Below are 14,475 nucleotides of genomic sequence, written 5' to 3' on the forward strand. Positions count from 1 at the left end.
AATCAAATTACTTTTTGTCTTAGGTCTACGGCATTTGCATGATCCATTACTAAAATTTCATGTAATTCTCTACCATGATGCCTATTGTTTCCCAAGAAATCAATTCTCTCCTTTCATTGTCAGATGTTTAAACATTCTTCAATTAAAATGAGTTTCATGTATTCCTAGTGTTCTGTTTCTTTGAGTGATTTCCATGATAACACCCATTAATCACTCTGTAGATAGTCTTTCATGGCACTGTGAATCATTATTATGATTTCACATTTATAGCAATCTCAAGCCTTTTGTATTTCCACGCTCACAGGTAGTTTTGATACACACTGAAAATAGCTTCACTGTTCAAGAAGAATATTATATGGTTGACGAAGGACAGGAGAATTCTTCCTGCTTCTGAATCTTAGATGTGCTGGGTGCAATTGTCAATGCTAAGTCGTCCTGCTCCCACTGATTCAGTCAGGAATGTCTCGGCTCTTCTCTCACACATTCATTCCCAATTGGCCCATTCAATCACATCTTCTTCAAAATAGGGTAAGTTAACAAAACACTTGGGACAAACTCTTTATTGGTAGTGGTGGTAGTAGTACAGTGGATGGAACACAAAACATATCAGCATCTTTTTCTTTGGGACGGTCACTGCCTGGGAAAGGCTGAACTGGATCATTCAGTTAAATGAGACAAGAAGAATCCAATTTGTTGCTGGGTCTTTCCCAGGTGGTGGTGACCAGGTTGTGGCTGGAGTTCTGATCTCTGGTGACAGGGCTGGGGGTATGTGTTCACTGTTGGCTGAAACTTTCTCAAGCACATTTTGTGTAATGATGACATTGCTGATCATGCTGGATGAGGCTGAACTAAAAAGGTCCTCATTTTTGGCCATTGACAATGTGCTGAAGTCAGCAAATCCATTTTCAGATGATCCCTATCCAAAACCAGAAGCAACGGGATCTTTGGGCAAATTCTTAGTTGCAACAACCTATCCATCCAAGAGCAATAGGATCGATGTGCTTCAGTGTTTCTACCAAAGGGTCACTGCTGATGCCGGCTGCACTGAAAGGCTCAACACCAGACGTGGCCACAGGGTCAGGAGAAGATTGCCTGAGAAAGCTGTCCGATGTACATGGATCTGAACCCTTGAAGGAACACCTCCAAATAGACCAATTTCCCCAAAAGGATCGTCCTTAAAGGATCACTGCCAACAAAAATATCAAACTGGAAACAAATCCAAGTCTGTATCTGCACCTGGATCTGCCAGTTGCCTTGATTCTACAGTTGATGGATCTTCCTCTTTAGAGTGTCCGTCACTGTTAAATCTAGAACAAATTTTTCACTGGCAGCTGCAGTCACCACACCATTCCCATCAGCCTTCACTCCATTCCCATCAGTCCCCACTCCATTCCCATCAGTCCCCACTACAATCCCATCTGCCATCACTCCATTCCCATCAATCCCCACTCCATTCCCATGAGCCTTCACTCCATTCCCATCAGTCCCCAAGCCATTCCCATCAGTCCCCATTGCATTCCCATCAGCCATCACAGTATTCCCATCAGACCACATTCCATTCCCTTAACCATCACTTCATTTTCATCCCTCACGTCATTCCCATCAGCCACCACTCCATTCCCATCAGTCCTCACTCCATTCCCATCAGTCCCCACTCCATTCCCATTAGTCCCCATTCCATTCCCATTAACCATCACTCCATTCCCATCAGCCGATGGTATCTGCCCTGCCCTGTGGCATCCACTCTCCCTAAGTTAGCATCTGATTGTGATATGCCCAGCAGGCCCACGCCAAAGGTGAGCCTCACACTCACACCTGGGCAGATGCCCACGCCCGGCTATAATGGATTGAATCCGTTTTACACACACACAGGGGGTGTGGCTCAGTGCTGACCATAGGCTGGGTCTGTGGGCAGAGAGACCCCAGTGCCCATATCCAAAGCATGTGAAGGGGCAACCCTGCTCCAAATTTCACCCTGATTCCATTCCCCTCCCTGTGTGTGGCCACCCTGGGTCCCTCTCTTGTCCACACAGAGGTGGGAAGCTCCTCACTGATGACTTCTGGCTGCACCCAGGCACAGTAGCCACTCAGGGTTGGCCCCTGTTATCTCCTCTGCTTCCCTCTCCATCTGGGGAACTTCCACTTCCCTTTTTGGGCACTGAGGATGGCCACATGTTTCAGAAACAGTGTGCATAGCCTTTCTCAGCATCAGGAACAGATGGGGATTTGTATGTGGGTATAGCAATCATCCCATTCTTGTGGAGTTCTGAACAACACCGCTCATGGCTCACCTCTCAGGGCTTAGTCAGGTGTGGAAATAAACCAGGATGGCTCCCTCCAGGTCCCCGTGGCACCGACCTCACAACCACTCTTAGGAGTTGGGTTCTTCACAACATGCTGCATGAGAGGAAACTGAGACCCAAGAGATGGTGCGTTCAGGCTGAAGGTCACACACCCAATGGACAATGGTGGACTATTTAAATAAGAATCAGCCAGGCTGGCATGGCTCAGTGCTTGTGCATCGTTCTATGAACCAGGAGGTCATGTTTGATTACCAGTCAGGGTACATGCCCAGCTTTCCCGCTTGATCCCCATGTGGGGCATTCAGGAGGCAGACGATCAGTGATTCTCTCTCATCATTGATGTTTCTCTCTCCCTGTCCCTTCCTCTCTGAAATCAATAAAGAAATATGTATATATTCTCGGGGTTGGGGGAGGAAAAAGAAAAGTATGAGAGTGGCGCTCCAGCCGCTGGACATGGGGCCCGCAGGTAGCAGGACTGCTATGAGCACAAATATGTGTGGAAGCTGTGGTTCGGACCAGCTCTGCTGGTTGCAGGCGAGGTGTCTGGGCAGAGGCAGCTCACAGCTGCCCTTAGAGCTGAAGGTGTGTGAGGGAGATGAAACTGAACTCTGTCTGGGCAAGAATTGTGCTCCGTGTACAAAGCAAAGAGCAGCACAGTGACTCCTGGTGGCAAAGAGCACAAATTCCGAGTCAACTGGGGAGAGGGAACTCGTGCTCATGGAGAGAGTGGACGGTTCGTGCCAAATTCCAGAGGAACCGTCCCACTACGACCATAGGACACAGAACCCGTGTAATCGTGTAACCCTCCAGGAGTTAAACTCATTGAAAAGTAAATAAATTACAGTGGATGGTCTCTTGTAAAAAAAAAAAAAAAGTAGAAGAAAACACCTGATTGAGACATTACTGCTCAGTACACACAGGAAGCAGGTGGGACACAAGTATTTTGAAAAGGTGATTTTTCTTAACTAACCAAAGCTCTAGATCGAATCATGGCTTCTTACTGTCTAAGACAAGCCATGGGCCCAGGGGGACAGCTCTGCCCCAGGAATGAGGGGCCCTGAGGGGGAAAATGACCCTGAGGCGTGTGCCTAGGAAGGAGGGGCTGGAGGCTGTGGCTGAGAAAAAGAGAAGTTCATGAACAAACATGTGATAAAAAGAAAACCAAGATTCTGGGCTCACAGAAGGGACCTGTTTACTTCCCTTATTTCCCTGCATTCCCCTCTGTGCTCACTGTCACAGGGACATCGCCCTGAGCTGCACAGGGAGAGGGTGAGTATGTCCCTGCTGATCTGAGCTCTGCAGGCCACAGGGACCCATGTCTTCCTGAAATATTTCCAGGTCCGGGTGGCACTGTCCAAGGTGAGTACCCCAGGGAGGTACTGATGGACGGGCTGAGGAGGAGGGAGACCCCGTGGGGAGACTCTGACAGGGAAGGACATGCCCTGGGCCACCTCACTTGCAAGGGGCGTCTCAGGAGGCTCCGAGTCTATTTTCTGCTTCACCATGGAAATGAGAGCCAGGCTGATAGAGAGGCTGTGCCCTCGCCTGTGGGCTGCTGTTGTGACAACCCTGTGACAAGAAGGAGTGGCCTCCAAGTGACCACGACCTGTGCGGCTCTCTGTCCATCCTGCTGGCGCCAGAGCCTCCTCCATCTGCTCAGCTGAGGCCACAGGGAGAAGAGGCCATGACCCCCACCCTCAGGGCCCTGCTCTGTCTCGGTGAGATGGTATGGGAGGGGACCCTGGTTTGTCAGGACCCCAGGACTCAGGGGGCTCATGGGGAGGAGGGTGCTGCTCAGGGTTCAAGGCCAATCTCTCACAGGGACTCTCTTCCAGGGCTGAGTGTGGGCCTCAGGACCCCAGTGCAGGCAGGTGAGTCTGTCTCCAGATGTCCCAGCTCCCACTCATCCCTGAGGACCAAGGGCCACACCCCAGGCAGCAGGGGAAGGATCTCTCTGACACACTGGGGGCATCTGGGACTGAGACCTGGGGATCAGGGGTAGGAATGTCATGTTACCCAGCCTCTGATTCCTTCCAGGGCCCCTCCCCAAGCCCACCCTCTGGGCTGAGCCAGGCCCTGTGATCCCCTGGGGGAACCCCATGACCATCTGGTGTGAGGGAACCCCAGAGGCTGAGGAGTACCGTCTACAGAAAGAGGGAATCACACAGCAGTGGGACACACAGGAGCCACTGGAGCCTGGGGACAAGGCCAAGTTCTCCATCACACACATGACAGAGCATGATGCAGGGAGATATCGCTGTTACTATCACAGCTCTGCTGGCTGGTCAGAGCTCAGTGACCCGCTGGAGCTGGTGGTGACAAGTGAGAGGACACTCAGGGTTCCCAGCCTCAGGCTCTGCCCTCAGGAAGGGGGCCTGTCATGGTTTCTCCCTCTCACAGCCCAGCCCTGGGGGACATGAGGGAGGTGTGAGCCCATTTAACACGCTGCCTCCTCCTCTCCTAGGATCCTACAGCAAACCCAGCCTCTCAGCCCTGCCCAGCCCTGTCGTGACCTCAGGAGGGAACGTGACCCTCCAGTGTGGCTCAGGGCAGGGATTTGACAGGTTCATTCTGACTGAGGAAGGAGATCACAGGCTCTCCTGGACCCTGGACTCACAGCCACAGCCCAGTGGGCAGGTCCAGGCCCTGTTCCCTGTGGGCCCCGTGACCCCCATTCACAGGGGGACGTTCAGATGCTATGGCTGCTACAGGAACAGCCCCCAAGTGTGCTCACCACTTAGTGACCCCCTGGAGCTCATGGTCTCAGGTGAGTCCCATTATTCTCCCATCATGAAATGAGGAACCAGATGCATTATTGGCATCTTTGCTGTGAAGGGAGTCCCATATGAAAAGAGGAGTGAGGGGAGCACAAGGGCTCCTGGGCCAGCGACACAGAGAGAGACAGTGAGACCTGGGGGCCAGGACAGGAGAAAGGGGTTATGGGAGCAGCTGCCCCTGTAATTCACATCTGGTCTCCCCAGGTGCCTCTGGGAAGCCCTCCCTCCTGAGCCAGCAGGGCCCCATCGTGGCCTCTGGACAGAGCCTGACCCTCCAGTGTCGCTCTGATGGCGGCTATGACAGATTCGCTCTGCACAAGGAGGGGGGACGGGGCCTCCCCCAGAGCCTTGTCCTGCAGCCCCAGGCTGGGCTCTCTCAGGCCCACTTCCCCCTGGACACTGTGAGCAGCTCCCACGGGGGCCGGTACAGATGCTACGGTGGATACAACCTCTCCTCTGAGTGGTCGGCCCCCAGTGACCCCCTGGACATCCTGGTGGCAGGTGAGGAGCCAGTGGGTTCAGTCAGGGACCAGACTCTGCACAGGCCCTGCTGTGGGTCTCAGGTGGTGAGGCCAGAATGAAGGTGCAGGACCCCAAGGAGGGAGAGAGACAGAGAGTCAGGACGGGGAGGGGAGAGGGGAGACTCAGAGAAACAGAGAGAGACAGAGAGGAGGGTCCTCAGAGAGAGACCTGGTGACTCTCACAACAAGGTGGGCAGGCAGCCCTCACCCTCCCTCTCTCTCTCTAGGATGGCTGCAAGACAGACCCTCCCTCTCAGTGAAGCCAGGCTCCAGGGTGGCCTCAGGAGAGAATGTGACCCTGCTGTGTCAGTCACAGATGTGGAGGGACACGTTTCTTCTGTCCAAGGAGGGGGCAGCCGATCCCCCTCTGCGTCTGAGATCAGAGCACCGAGCTGGGCAGTACCAGGCGGAGTTCTCCATGAGTCCTGTGACCTCAGCCCACAGAGGCACCTACAGGTGCTACAGCTCACACAGCTCCTCCCCCTTCCTGCTGTCACTCCCCAGTGAGCCCCTGGAGCTCCTGGTCTCAGGTGAGGGGCCCTGAGCCTGTCTGCTGAGCTGTCAGCTCAGGGTGCGATCCTCAGAACAATCATGGGCTGAAAGGGAGGGAGGGGCTGTAGGGATGGTCATCCAGAGGAGATCGCACCTCAGACACCCCCTATTCCCTCCCCACCCCTCCCCCTCACCTGGTCCTGAAGGTCCCAGCTGGGCAGTGAGATAAACTTAGTGAGGACTCTGCGTGAGGGGGGCATCGGGGTCAGCCCCAGACTCTCTCCTCTTCCTGTCATTCTCAGAACCCAGGAGCCCCAGGACCACAGCCAGAGGGTTCTCTCTACTCAGAGGGAGACAGCTCCCCTGGGCAGTTCTGAGTCTGAGGACCTAATGCCACCCATGCACTAAGGGCAGGCTGTGTCCTAAGGCTGCTGGGAGCTGGGGAAAGATCTTAGGGAACCACAGGACCCAGGGGCTCTGAGGCTCGGTCTCTGCCATCCAGGGAGTCAGGTTCACAGAGGGGAAGTGGGGGTCTCTGCCTCCATGGGGACAGGGGCTGAGCCATGTGGGAGTTCAGACCCCTCTAAATCTCTCACTTGGACACCCCTTCCCCTGCCTGGGCTTCTGTGTCTCCAGGTGTAAAAGGAGAGAATCCTTGTCCAGAGCTTAGATTTCCTGTCGGTTCTGGCCCTGACCTCCTGGGAGAGGGGCCTCACAGGGACCCCCCAGGATGTGATGTTATGGTGCCTGTCCGCTCTGTCTCAGTGACGATGACACTGTACAGGGAGGGACAGGCAGACAAGGGTCTGGGTACCCAGTCCTCCCCCTCAGCTCAGGCTCAGCTCAGAGGAGGGAACAGGGTGGGTCAGCCCTGGCTCAGCTCCTGGCTCTGCTGCTCCTGCTGTGGGGCTGGGTGGCCCCTTCTCTCCTCTGAGTGTCGGGTTCCTGTCTGCTCATCCCTGGTCCCATCCTGCTCACAGGCTGCTGGGAGATGAGGTGACATAAGGGCCTCACAGAGCTCAGGAAGGCAGAGCTCCCAGCCCAGCCCGACCTTCCCAAGGGGCATCAGGGCCTGCAGGGTGGAGATGGGTCCAGAAGAGACTCAGAGTCCACCCCGCACCCTGCCCCTCCCTGTCCCTGCTGTGCTGGGGGTGGGTAATGGAAAGGACCCTCAGCTCCAGATGAGAGGTAAAGAGGCCCCTGCAGAGGAGGAGCCCAGAGCATAAAGTTGGTGTCCACCTACGGGGGAGGGGGAGGACAGCACAGGGAACCCACTATCCCGGGTTCCAGTCCCAGCCCTGCCCAGTCCAGGCTGAGTGACCAGGGGCACATGCTTAACCTCTCTGAGCATCAGTGAAGTGGGTGGTGGGGTCAACAATCCCTGGTGCATGACCGCTGTGAGGTGAAAGGAGATGAGTAACAGTCCCCAGCACATACCTCACACATAGTAGGTGCTCATTCAATGGCATCTTTGGCTCATTCATGACATCATGGGGAAATGAGGACTCCCCAGGACCTTTAATGCCTGATTCCTTTCCAGGAGACGTCCCCAAACCCTCCATCTGGGCTGACCCAGGCCCCATTGTCAGGAAGGGGAGCCCCGTGACCATCTGGTGTCAGGGGTCTCTGCAGGCTAGTGCCTACGTTCTGTATAAAGACAGAGGCTCTGAGCGTTGGGAAACCAGGATCCCACAGGACTCCAGAAACAAGGCCAGTTTACGCATTGGAGCCACAACTTCACTGCACGCTGGGCTGTACCAGTGTGCATATTACACCACTGAGAACATATTGTCACAGTGGAGTGACCCACTGCTCCTGGTGGTGATAGGTAAGGGAGACACAGTTCCCCTCCCCTCTTTTGTCTCCAGGTCACAGGCAGAAGGAATATAATGTGGCCTCAGGGGGGCTCACCCTTCACAGAACACACCTGGGACATGAGGGTGATGGTCCCTTTAACACAGACCCTTTCTCCTCCCTCAGGAGTGGGCAGTGCACCCTCCCTCTCAGCCCAGCCAAGCCCTGTGGTGGCCTCAGGAGGGAACGTGTCCCTCTCCTGTAGCTCATGGTTCACATGGGGCCCTTTCCACCTGCTGAAGGAGGGAGGGGCTGACCCGCCCCGACACATGGAAGCAGAATGGAGGATCCAAGCTGGGAGGTGGCAGGCCATCTTCCCTCTGGGCCCCGTGAGCCCCTCCCATGGGGGGACCTACAGATGCTATGGTTCTCCCAGCTCCAACCCCAACGCGTGGTCACAGCCCAGTGCCCCTCTGCACATCCAGGTCACAGGTGAGGGACAAAACTCTATGCAACCCCATCTGTTTCCTGGGCACAAATACCTGATTTAAGCTGTGTTCCCAGCAGAGATCTGGGCTCATGGACATCAGTGACACTGGCCTCTTGGGGACAGAACCACAGGCGGGAGGCTCAGGTTTGGGACATGGGAGACCTCTCACTGCAGCCCCGTGGGTGATGTGGGGTGTCCCCTGGCTGACGCTGTGCCCTCCTCCCAGGTGTGCACAGGGAGCCCGCCCTCTCAGCCCAGCCAGGCTCGCTGGTGCTGCCTGGACACAGCCTGACCCTCCAGTGCCACGCAGAGGCCGGCTTTGACACATTCGCTCTGACCAAGGACGAGGGGCTCGCACCCCCTCAGCACCTCGATGGGCAGCACAGCCCCCACTTCCCCCTGGGCCACGTGAACCGCACCCACGGGGGCCGGTACAGATGCTACAGTGGACACAGCCTCTCCTCTGTGTGGTCGGCCCCCAGCGCCCCCCTGGACATCCTGGTGGCAGGTGAGGAGCCAGCCCTGCCCCTGTCCTGAGGGTCTGCTCAGGGCTCTGGGCTCAGGGTCACCTGGGGGGGATGGGGTCCAGGAGAGGGGCCTGGAGCAGAGGCTGAGCTGGGCAGAGGCCTAGGGGAGGGAGTGAGGAAGGGGGTGAGGCCATGGAGATAAAAGACACCCCCCAGGGCGACTGAGAGGAGGTGGCAGGGGTCATAGAGTTTCTGGAGAAGGACAAGGTCCCTGAGCTCAGGGTCAGGGGCGTGAGGGGGGGGTGGCTCTCTACCCATCACACCTTCCTCTCCCCAGGAATGTACAGGAAACCCTCCCTCTCAGCCCAGCCGGGACCCTCAGTGCCCAGGGGAGCGACCGTGACCCTGCAGTGTGGGTCCGAGATCTGGTTGGACACCTTCCACCTGCACAGGGAGGGGTCACTGGACCCTCCCCAGCACCTTCGTCTGCAGGACATGTCTGTACCCTCTCAGGCCACCTTCACCCTCAGTCCTGTGACCTCAGGCCACCAGGGGACCTACAGGTGCTATGGCTCAAACAGCTCCTCCCCCTACCTGCTGTCACACCCCAGCGACCCCCTGGAGGTGGTGGTCTCAGGTGAGCAGCCCTAGACCCGCCCCCGTGTCCTCATGTCAATTTTGGGCCCTGCCCCCAGGGGACCTTGGGCTGCAATGGGCATGAGGTAGTACCAGGAGGAGGGCCACCCAGAGGCGACTCTCACCTCCCAGAGGGGTGGAATGAGCCAGAGCTGATCCCATGCCTGCCTCATTCTCATCCTCATCGTCCTCCCGGAGGCCCAGACATGCTCCCGTGGGCAGAGGGAGGCTGGCGAGGATGGAGCTGCCCAGAAGGAGAAAGGCCAGAGGAACCCATCCCGACCCTCCAGTCCCCAGTCCTGTGGCTTCAGCCAGAGTGACCAAGACAGGAGTGTGACCAGCAGAGGCCGGATCCCCACAGAGAGCAGGACCCCCTGCTGGGGCTGGGCCTGTCTCCCAGGGGGGCTGGGGAATGGAGATGCTGGGGGACCACCAGGGGAGGAGCAGCCCCCACCCCTACCCCCCTTTCCTGATTGAGGAGCCTCTGAGGATTGGTTCCCCCAACGGGAAGTCAGGCCCGCAGAGGACTAAGTGAGGGTCTGGGGGGAGGTGGTGGGTGGGAGGAGCTCAGTGTTGGTCTTGGCTCAGCCACTTCCTGGGTAATGGCCTGAGGAATGTTCCTCCTTCTCACTGGGACCAAGTTCCCCAAAGGCTGCCAGGACACATTGTGTGCAAGTGTGTATATGTGTGTGTGTGCAGGCGCATTTGTGCATGTGTTCACACCTGTGCCTCCATGCATGTGTGTGTGTGCACGCGTGCACCTGTGTGTCTGTGTGTGTGTCTCTCTCTGTGTGTGCATGTGTGCTGGGGACTCAGTCTCCTCCACAGCCTTACAAGGAGCAGCCGTGGAATCAGGAGAAGCAGCCTCAGCCCTGGTTCAAATCCCAGCTCTGCTCTTTCCCGCCTGTGGGACCTTGGACAAGTCTGTTCCTCTGAGTCCTGGTCCATGGGCTGTGGGTCAGGCCCCCAGCTCCCGCACAGCAAAGGCCATCAGCTCGCAGCCCAGCCCAGTTAGAGCTCAGGAAGGACCCAGCCCTCCCTCCTGCCCTTCCCGAAGGCGTCCCACGTGCACAGGCCCCACTGTGGGGGAGGGGGATGTCAGTCTGCCGAGTGGGACAGGGATCTGGGCTGGGATGGAGAGGGGTGGTTCTACCTGCAGGTACAGGGACAGCATGAATAATAATAATAATTCTATATAATAAGGAGTTAATATGCTATTTAGACCAAACAGCAAAACAACCGTCCGGACATCCTTCCAGATGACCTTCCGGATGAAGCCGGGGCTGTAAGGGCCAGCCAGGGCTGCGAGGGCCAAGCCCCTTGCATGAATTTTGCAATCATAGTAATAATGCCCTGACCAATTTTGCTCCGTCAGTTAGAGTGTCAATCCACGAACTAAAGGGTTGCAGGTTCGGTCCCAGGTCAAGGGCACATACGTTAGCTGCTGATTTGATCCCCCACCCTGGTCAGGGCACATGTTTGAGGCAACCAGTCAATGTGTCTCTCTCACATCAATGTTCTCTCTCTCTCTCTCTCTCTCTCTCTCTCTCTCTCTCTCTCTCCCTCCCCCTCCTCCCTGACTTCCACTCTCTCTCTAAAGATCAATGGAAAAAATATCCTTGGGTGAGGATTAAAACAATAATAACAGTAACAACAACACACAGGGATCCCCCTGTCCCAGATTCCAGTCCCAGCCCTGCCCCGCCCAGGCTGGGTGACCTGGGGCTTCTGATTAACCTCTCTGAGCCTCAGTGAAATGGGTGGTGGGGTGAGCAATCCCTGGAGCATGACTGTTGTGAAGTTAGAAGAGATGAATGACAGACCCCAGCATGTGCCTCACACACAGTAGGTGCTCATTGATTACGTCATTGGCTCATTCATGACATCACTTGTGTTCAAGGTCTGGAATGGAACCGGAATATCCTGATCGGGGCCTCAGTGGGTCTCGTCCTGCTGCTCCCCCTCCTTCTCTTCCTCTTCCTCCGATTCCGGCGTCAGAGCAAAGGCAGCACATCAGGTGAGTAGGAGTGACCTGGGTCACAGGAGGGAAAGCTCCAAGCACCTGCCACAGCAAACCAAATAGCTGGAGGTCAGCTGAGAAAAAGATTTCCCCAGAACCTCAAATCAGGAAATGTGGAGCCCCAGCTTGTTTGGCTCAGTCAATAGAATGTCATCCTGCCCCAAAGGCCCCTACTTTCACTGACCTTGGCCCACACTGTGCCTTAACACTCCTGTCTACTCCCCGTGCTGCAGCCTGTGAGGGGAAGAAACAGCTGCCCTGGGGGAGGGGGCACAGGGATTTCAGGAAGGGTTGGGGAGGGTTATGCTGGGAGGGTGTGGGGTCAGGGGTGGGAAGGACTGAGATGCACACTGAGTGACCTGGCTCTGCACCTCATTCCTGGGTGCAGGCGAGGTTTGCAGCCCTGAGATCTCGGGGCCCTGTCAGGAGACACACCCCTGTTCTGCCCCAATAGATGCTTCTGTTAAGGACCCACAGCCTGGAAAGAGCGTGGAGCTGGATCCTCCGGTGAGACCCCTGCTCCTGTCCAAGCCTCCAAGGACCTTCTGTTGCCCAGTTTAATCCAATGGACCCTTCCCTGTCCCACCTCACCTGCTTCTCAGCAGCGTCCACACTGACCTCCCCTCTGGGCCCCCAGGTCGTCCTGCTGTGACTCACTCCTCCTGGTTTCCTTGTGACCTCATGGCCCCTCCTATGTGGCCCCCTTTGCTGGCCCCTCACCCTCTGTCTGACCTTGTGCAGCCCCAGGTCTCAGGAGGAGGCAGGAATGAGTGACTCACCCACAGGTCCCCAGTATCCCTTCATTCATTCACCCAGCACATGTGATGGGCTCACTGTTTACCATCTCCATTTGGGGGCCACGGTGCAGCCCTGAGCCACACTGTCTCCACACGCCTCGAGCTCACCTGTGCGTGAGGGAGACAATATGCAAACAAGCAGACAGTGTCCCAGAGAGCAAAGTGCTGTGAAGGAACATAAAGCAAGAGGAGGGGATAGAGTGCATGGTGGGGTGTGGAGAGGAACAGGGAAAAGAGCCGGTGCCAGGGCCTGAGGCAGGACATGCTTCTTCAGGAAGATGGGCCATGAGGCTGGAGCCAAGTGAGCAAGAGAGAGCGCGTTAGGATAAGAGTCGGAGCCATCAAAACATCCAGAGGCCCCAGGGCTCTGGAAGGCCCTGCAGATTCCACCAGGAGAGGGACCTGATCTATTTAAAGTATAAGCAGTCTCCATGGCAACATGTGGATACTTGACAGGAGGCACTGTCTCCAGCAGAACAGGCAGGATGAAGACCCCCAGGGAGTGACGTACACCCTGGTGAACCACTCAACACCAAGACCCAGGCAGGGAATGGCCACCTCTCCTTCCTCCCTGTCAGAGGAATTGCTGGACACAAAGGGCAGACAAGCGGAAGAGGACAGACATATAAACAGTCTGGTGAGTCCCATTCTCTGCAGACCTCCAGGTTTCCCCAACCCCAACCAAGTGTCATCCCTCTCTCTCCCCCTGCTCCAGGCTGCACCTGACGCCCCCCAGGATGTGACCTACGCCCAGCTGAACCTCTTGGCCCTTAGGCGGCAGACAAGTGCACCCCCTTCCTCCCCATCAGAGGAGCCCCCAGAAGAGCCCAGCTTGTACGCTGCTCTAGCCACCCACTAGCCAGGAAGGACCCAGACCCCACACTTCAGAAAGGGGGCCTGCAGGGACCCCAGAAGGCATGGGCACTTCCCCCATGGACACTCAGCTAGTGACCCTAGCCTGTCTGGAGACCAGACCTGCTCCCTCGGCAGCTCCTGGCACCCTCTGGGAGTCACCCGGTTCTATAAGCAACATGCCTACATTTTGGAATCAAAGCAAGACTTCTCAATAATCAATGTGTGAATTTAGAAAAAACTGAAGTGAGAGAATGCTTTAAATGAACGACAATGTAAATATCATACATCAAACCTATGAAGTGGAACATAGAAACAACGTAAATGTCCTTGAACTGATAATGGGATAAAGATGTGATAACATATACCAAGAGAATATTACTCAACCATAAAAAATGAAATACTGCCATTTGTCACAACATGGATGTATCTGGAGAGCATCACGCTAAGTGAAGGAAGTCAGAAAGAAAAGGACAAGAACCGTATGATTTCACTCAAGTGGGTGAAATATGAAACTCGGAACTGTCATGTATGTTAAATATATTTAATCTTTAATTAAAAATTTTCCTGCAGCCCTGGCTGGTTTGCCTCAGTGGATAGAATATTGACCTGTGGACTGAAGGGTCCTGGGTTCGATTCCAGTCAAGGGCACATGCCTGAGTTGCGGGAGCGATCTCCAGTGGGAAGCCTGCAGAGGGCAGCTGATCAGTGATTCTCTCTCAGCATTGAGGTTTCTCTCTCTCTCTCTCTCTTTCTCTCCCTTCCTCTCTGAAATCAATATATATCTTTTAAAAAAACGCACACACACACTTTCCTGCAAAGTGACCTTAGTTTTCCTAAAGTTTCTCTCCTAAATACTTCTAAACATTTATTCATGTATGAAATACACACATATATACACATACATGTATAAATACATACACATATATACATGGACATACACATGGGCACATTCAGACATATACACAAACATAGATGGACATAAATATGGGTGCACATGGACATACACACCAACACACACACACACACACATGGACACACACATAGACACACACACACACAATCTAAAATAGTATAAAGACCTATTATTCTAATTTGAAAAGAATGTATTCAATGTCACTGGACACATCATTAATATCTAAAAACCAATTGCATTTCAGACTTCCAGTTTTAGACCAAGGGGAAGCAGACCTATGTCTTCCGTACCCCCCCTACAGCACAACAAAACCCCTGGTCATACATCAAACAGAAGCACACGCCTGGTTTATGGCCGGAGCTGTGAAATGTGGCCTCCTGACCACAGCAGCCTGGAGACCAGAGTGCACC

The 14,475-nt window shown here is 55.0% G+C and overlaps 1 protein-coding gene across 1 annotated transcript in view; it reads left to right on the forward strand.

Annotated features, from left to right (window-relative positions):
- Positions 1 to 3,722: 3,722 nt before the first annotated feature.
- LOC132216528 (leukocyte immunoglobulin-like receptor subfamily B member 3) overlaps positions 3,723 to 14,475 on the forward strand; it is a 68,434-nt gene continuing 57,681 nt past the window's right edge. Inside the window, exons 1-11 of the mRNA XM_059665789.1 lie at positions 3,723 to 4,021; positions 4,139 to 4,174; positions 4,341 to 4,625; positions 4,768 to 5,070; positions 5,285 to 5,581; positions 5,829 to 6,131; positions 7,634 to 7,921; positions 8,074 to 8,379; positions 8,604 to 8,885; positions 9,182 to 9,481; positions 11,381 to 11,497. Coding sequence (XP_059521772.1) covers positions 3,988 to 4,021; positions 4,139 to 4,174; positions 4,341 to 4,625; positions 4,768 to 5,070; positions 5,285 to 5,581; positions 5,829 to 6,131; positions 7,634 to 7,921; positions 8,074 to 8,379; positions 8,604 to 8,885; positions 9,182 to 9,481; positions 11,381 to 11,497 — 2,551 coding nt within the window. The 5' untranslated portion in view covers positions 3,723 to 3,987. The remainder of the gene's footprint in view (positions 4,022 to 4,138; positions 4,175 to 4,340; positions 4,626 to 4,767; positions 5,071 to 5,284; positions 5,582 to 5,828; positions 6,132 to 7,633; positions 7,922 to 8,073; positions 8,380 to 8,603; positions 8,886 to 9,181; positions 9,482 to 11,380; positions 11,498 to 14,475) is intronic.

The sequence above is a fragment of the Myotis daubentonii genome, chromosome 15 (assembly GCF_963259705.1).
Source record: "Myotis daubentonii chromosome 15, mMyoDau2.1, whole genome shotgun sequence".
NCBI lineage: Eukaryota > Metazoa > Chordata > Mammalia > Chiroptera > Vespertilionidae > Myotis > Myotis daubentonii.